General features: G+C 48.5%; 1 protein-coding gene across 1 annotated transcript; it reads left to right on the top strand.

Moving 5' to 3' along the window:
• The first annotated feature begins 1771 nt into the window (after positions 1-1771).
• LOC105985588 (chromosome unknown open reading frame, human C3orf33) lies at positions 1772-6316 on the top strand. Its single transcript, XM_013016184.1, has 4 exons — positions 1772-1828; positions 2258-2402; positions 4730-4890; positions 5500-6316. The coding sequence occupies exons 1-4, from the start codon at positions 1784-1786 to the stop codon at positions 5893-5895; spliced, it is 747 nt and encodes a 248-aa protein (XP_012871638.1). The 5' UTR covers positions 1772-1783; the 3' UTR covers positions 5896-6316.
• The last annotated feature ends 204 nt before the right edge of the window (positions 6317-6520 follow it).

The following is a 6520-nucleotide window of genomic DNA, read 5'->3' as shown; positions in this document are numbered from 1 at the left end:
GGGGGGGGGAATCCGGAGGTGCGGTAGCAGCGGCGCGGGCCCTTCCCTCTCGGCCGTTGCCGCCCCGCCCCGTTTCCCAGGAGGCCGCTGGGCGGTGTGCTGGGTTCAGCCGGCCGTCCCCGCGGTGCCACAGGCGCGTGCACAAGGGCGCGCGCAGACACACGGACGTGCACACGTGCATGTGGCGGTGGTTCTGTTTTCAGCCACTGGTAGGGAACGGGCGTACCCAGTTGCTGTGCCCGCGGAGGCCCGGGGTGGTGCCGAGGACAGGGAGCCAGGACGGGTCGCCCCAGCCTAGGAACCCCGGGGAATGTGCCGCCGCGCAAACCCCAGCCACAATGCAGAAAGACATCTCCGAGGAGACTGAAGCTGCAGAAGTGGCCTAGAACTGCGGCCCGAGGGGATTTAACACGGGTGGAGCCTAAAGGAAGGATCCAGAAAACACTGGAATGAGGGGGCACCCATGTGTCCAAGAAGCCAGCTGAAGGAAGGTCCAGCTCTCTCTACAGCTTTGCCAGGAAGCTGGGTGAACTGGGTTTGCAAACACTCTGCAGCAAGCCCCAGGAGGTGAAGGGCAGCATGTCTGAGCTCACCTTTGTAGCCTGGCCTTACCTGGTGCCTGCTTCTTTAGCATTAGGCATGCTGTAGGTATGGTTGACAACTGGTATAGGTACGTATGTGCACAGACACTTACCTACACATACATAAAAGGAACATGAATGAGGAGGAAGCCTTGCTTCTTCTAGTTCAGTAAGACTAGATATATACAATTAAAAACTGACCTGAAGGCTGGGGTATAGCTCAGGGGTAGCTTGCATGGCTTGGCTTCCATGAGGTCTTAGGTCTTCCCAGTAATCCCCCCAAATTATATCTATATTTGACCTCAGAACAACTGGAAGGAAGTCATATCCACATGGAGAAGACGCTACAGGCAAACCTGGCACAGAACCCAGAACGTTAGATTTGTTTATCAGTCATGGGTCTTGAACTCTGGGCCTGGGCACTGTCCCTGAGCTCTTCAGCTCAAGGCTAGCGCTCTACCACTTGAGCCACAGTGCTCCTTCCAGTTTTCTGGTGGTTCATTGGATATAAGAGTCTGAGGGACTTTTCTGCCCAGGCAAGCTTTGAACCCTGATCCTCAGATCTCAGCCTCCTATATAGCTAGGATTACAGGCATAAGCCACCGGTGCCCGGCCCTTAGTATATTTTCAACTACTTTTTTAATGCACCAAGTTTAATTTGTAATTCCTAAAGGAAAATATATTTATTATTCTTTTGGGAGAGTTTCATTATTCTTAATTTTTTCCCTTATGTTCCTAAATGAAACAGCTTTGAGCAGCACCATGTTTTCTTCAGCCATTTATTCACTTATATTTGCCAAGGTGCTATATGTTTTAGGTCTTTCTACAAGACCCTTAAATTTCTATGATGAGTTCAGGTTATGCTAATTATTCTGGAAATTAGTACAGAAAGTACTGAGCCATCCTTACCTTCAAGGGACTTGGGTAAAGAGGTACAGTCATGTTCCTGTGCATGCCCAGTGCTTGGAAGAGATGCAGTACTGCGAAGTTAAAAGACAGGAAGATGTAGGTGAGTGGAGAGTTGATGTTTGGGGAAGCCATGGACCCTCAGTCATGTGAGCAGTAGGCATGGTTTGCATTGTCAGATTTTGGGAGGGCAGTCTTATTTTCCCTCATCCTCTAATAGGTTGTACTTACTATTGTGAATAATCATCAGCAAGAATTAATCATTGATTCTCTCTCCACAGAACATCAGCACTGGAATGGCCATCGCTGGAATAATATTATTTGTAAGGAGTGTGCGACTGGTGAGTTGAAAATGAAATGTAATTGGGAGGGCTGGGGAGGACGGTGAAAGGGCCCCACTGGTCAAGGTGCGTCGGGTTCATAAACTACCTCGGGGAACAGTACCTCCTTTGTACAACTGAAAATAAGAATAAACCTTAAAAAAGGGAAATGAGATGTAAATAAGCTTAAGCTAATTTAATCTGTTTTTCCTTTCAAGCAGTGTGGTCATTTAGTTGTTCAGACTGTAAGTTTAAGAGAAATGGGCATCCTTTAAGATCTTGGCTAGGATTTAGATTGGGAGGACTGGCTCAAGTAGTCAAGCACCAGCTCAGCCAGGGTGAGGGCTGTGGAGCTGAGGCCTCCTTCAAGTGCTCGCGTGCAGTCAGACCTCACGGACTTGTGACATGTTGCTGGTGTGAGGCGTAACCTCCGCCTTTGTGAACCTGCAGACATCCAAGTTCACCAGCCCCATGGCCATACCTGTGGAGTTCATCCGGAAGCGCGTGAAGCTGCGGGGCCGGCTGCGGCGCGTGACGGAGCATGGCCTGGAGATCGAGCATGTCCCGGTCGCGGGGCCCCTGCTGCCCTGGAGAAGTGAGTACCCGGGACGCCCGGGGCCGCACCTTGCTGTACTGTACCCCGCACCGGGCCGGGCGGGACTGTACCCCGCACCCGGCCAGGGTGGACCACACTGCGCCGCACGCAGGCCAGGCCGGGAGGCAGGCGCAGGGACACGCTGGGCCCCAGCTCCCCTCCTCCCTTCCCTCCTTCACCTGGGCTCCACCCCATGTCTGCCCCAGGTGCTAGGGCAACCAGACAAGGCTCCCCTTGCCATAGAGCTTAGCCCTGCAAGAGACCATGGAAAAGTCCCCCCGCCCCCCAGCCCAGCCGTGCGGGAGCAGAGCCCAGGTGGGAGGCCACCCTCTCCTTGCGCATGCGTTCTCCTCACCTTCCCTGCGGTGGAAGCCTGCAGTCCTCCCCTCAAGCTTGTGCTCCCGGGATCTGGATGGATCTGGACACTGGGTATGGCCTCGGTCCCGGTTGGGCTCACACCCATGCCTTAGCCCTGCTGGGGTGTCCGTGCTTTTTGACACGTCCTGGGTTCCCAAGCAGAGCCATGCCCCTGCACCCTGCCCAGCACCCTGGGGCACCCTGCACCCGCTGCCTCTCCTGCGGTGGCCTGTATCAGGTACAGGCAGGCCCTGGGCCTCCTGCTCACCGGAGGCTCTTCCTGTCCATCTTGATCTTCACGGTCCCTGGAAAAACTCTTACCATCCGGCAGAGATTTGGCGGAATTTACCAAATGAGTTAACTTAATTTTCGCTTATTTCTGTGTAGCACAGGCTGCACTGAGACGATGTAGCCATGTTGGCGGTTAGCACCCAACCCCCTGCTCTGCCTCTGCTGGGATCACAGGAATGCATACCATGCGTGTTGGTGTAAAACTGACGGGCTAATGCACTTGTAGAATAAATATAACAGATGCAGTTAGATTGAAGTTTATACATTAGATAGTTATGTAAAAGATTCATTTTCCCATCAGTCACTGGTGGCTCTGATTACAGTGGTCTGTAATCCTAGCTATTCAGGAGGCTGAAATCCAAAAAATCGTAGCCTGAGCAGAAAAATCTGCAAAACGACATGATTAACCAGGAGAAAGATGGCTGGAGATATAGCTAAATTGGTAGAGCACCAGCCCAGCAAGCTTGAGATCCTAAATTCAAACCCCAGTATTGGCAACAAGAACAAATTCATTTCTCAAAACCTTTAGATTTCAAGATGTTTCTTCCTGGGCTGGGAAGGTGGCTCAGTGGTAGAGCACTTGCCTTGCATGCATGAGGCCTTGGGTTCAATTCCTCAGCACCACATAAGCAAAAAGAAAAAAGCCGGAAGTGGCGCTGTGGCTCAAGTAGTAGAGCACTAGCCTTGAGCTGAAGAGCTGAGGGACAGACAGAGTCCAGGCCCCACGACTGGACCCCCCCCCCAAAAAAAAAAGACGTTTCTTCCATTTATTTCCATCTCATCTTCCTCATTACAGGTGCCAGTGAGTCACTTGAACCCAGGAGTTTTGAGACCAGCCTGGTTAAAACAGTGATCAATTGGTCTATCCATCAGTCCTGTCATTAAATTCAGTTAGTCAAATTTTTTTTTTTTTTTTTGTCGGTTGTGGGGCTTGAACTCTGGGCCTGGGCGCTGTCCCTCAGCTCTTCAGCTCAAGGCAAGCGCTCTACCACTTGAGCTACAGCGCCACTTCCGGTTTTCTGGTGGTTTATTGGAGATAGGAGTCTCACGGTCTCTCCTGCCCGGGCTGGCTTTGAACCGAGATCCTCAGATCTCAGCCTCCTGAGTAGCTAGGATTACAGGTGTGAGCCACCAGCACCCGGCTCAGTTAGTCAAATTTTTATAAAGGGTTTGGGTAAAAGTTTCATATTGTATTGCCTTGAATATAAATTAATAAAATCCTATCTGCAAGTCAGTTCTGTAAAATAGCTTTCTAGGGACACCCTGTCTCAAAGATGTTGATGTAGATGAAGCTTGTTTAGGTAGGAAGAATTCCTCAGTAAGCTGTCCACAGCCTTCTCTAGTGGAAGCAGTGTCTAGCTCTGGGAGTAGTAGCCATATTTACTGACGTACATATCTGTAGAGTTAGGAGTACCTAGGTGGGAACCTGTTTGGGAGATTGCGAGGGATCATATATGGGTCCAGTCTCTTATGGAACATAATGAAATGGCACTGTTTTACATTGTATTGTTTTTTTTTTTTAAAATGTGAATACAAAAGATGGGTCTACATGTAGAAATTTTGATTATAATAAGTACTGCACATTACGGTGTTTTCCTGGGAACTGGTCAGGGGCACGTGGCTTTGGCATCATTTGCTTTTGTGGCTGCTCCTAAGATGAACCCACTCTGTCTCCTCAGAGGAGGCCCCAGGCGTGCTGCTGGTCAAGCTGGCAGGAGTCCAGCTCACCGAAGACGGGAAGGCCTGGCTGCAGAGAGAGCTACAGCCTTCTCAGCACCTCTGGTTCCAGCTCCTGGGCAAAGAGAACTCATCTCTTTTCTGCTACCTTCTAGTGAACAAGGTGAGCAGGTGGGGTGCTCTCTTTGGCCTACTTATACATGGATGGTCAGCACTTTGCATCTGGAATGGGACCCAGAAGGTTTGGTCTTTTAAAACTGTGGTAGCCCAGCACTGGTGGCTCAGGCTGTAATCCTAGCTACTCAGGAGGCTGAGATCTGAGGATCGCAGTTTGAAGCCAGCCTGGATAAGTAAGAGACTCTTAATTCCTATTAGCCACCAAAAAGCTACTAGTAGAGTTGTGGCTCATGAGACACAGGGGCGCTAACCTTGAGCAAAAAAGCTCAAGAACAGCACCCAGGTCCTGAGTTCAAGTCCCAGTACCAGTGCACGCACACACACATGTGCGCACACACACACAAAATAGTTATAAAACTGAGAAAAATATGAGAAACCCTTTATAAGCTACTGCACAGTTGCAAATTGACATATATATTTGCATATCTATATAGATAGATCTGTGTCTAGATATGGATATATTGAAAGGATCCTTCTGTTAGAAATGTTTGGCTTTTCTTTTGGGGACCAATATTACTAAATCGTAAGTAAGACGATATGGTCGAGTATTTTGACACTAATTTGACATAATTGGGTTTTGTTATTCTTGTTCAAGGGTGGATTCTTTAATGTGAATCTGAATGAAGAAATTTTGAGAAGAGGGCTAGGCAAAGCTGTTGCTGTCAAGGGGCTGGACTATAATTCTAAAACCTACTGGAAAATTCATAGAAAGTTACTTAAAGCTGAACTAACTGCCTTGAAAAAAGGAGAAGGAATCTGGAAGGAAGAATATGAAAAAGAAACTTATTTGGCAAAATTCAGAGACTCCTGGAAAGAAATATGGAAAAAAGACAGTTCTTCAAAACCCACTGGATCTGATTTCAACTTGAAAACCCAAAGTTACTATGACAAATTTAGAAGCACTTACGATACATGGAAAGATAACGTGAATAATTTCTCCTTAGTACTGAAATTCAGGGAACTAAAAAGTCGTCTGCATAGAAAAGGTTGAGGGCTCCTGGGAAAAGCACAGCCTGTAAATATATGGACATTTGATTGAGCCAAAATGGAAATTTCACCAGATGATCATAAGGTTGTAACATCAAAATTAATTTAAACACCTTACAGTTCACATAAAATGCTTTTTTGAAAATGTTAGACTACGCACTGGGTGAGGGAGCCGTGTATGTCTTGTAAATATGTCATTCTCCATCTTCAGTGGTGGGATTCAAACCTAGGGCCTCATGAATTCAAGAGGTTTCCTGTGGGGCTGCGTTTAAAGCTCTGCAGTTTTGATGTTGGAGGAAGAAAAGTTTAAGTATTGGCTGTTATGTTAGTTTTTTGGGTGGCCAGATTTATTTTTTAAGCAAATATTTGCTTTCATTTCCAGTTTTGTCTGCTTCATAATTCACAATAAAGGAACACATCCCTCATGTGTGAGTTCTGTCTTTTCTCCCAGCTGCTTTCCTCTGCTAGCAGAGTGCCCGAGCCTCCTGTGGCACCGCAGAGGGAGAAGGTGTGGACAGGATCAGTGAGCAAGGAGGACCCATGACAGCAGCCTGAGGACGTGGCCCAGCCTCCCAAGCCACTGGAGCAGCACATGGTTCTTAGTCCTGCTGGGACCCAACCTTGGTGCC

Source organism: Dipodomys ordii, unplaced genomic scaffold, assembly GCF_000151885.1.
Source record: "Dipodomys ordii isolate 6190 unplaced genomic scaffold, Dord_2.0 Scaffold30, whole genome shotgun sequence".
Classification (NCBI taxonomy): Eukaryota; Metazoa; Chordata; class Mammalia; order Rodentia; family Heteromyidae; genus Dipodomys; species Dipodomys ordii.
Note: the sequence above shows the minus strand (reverse complement) of the source record. Positions and strands in the feature narration are given on the sequence as shown.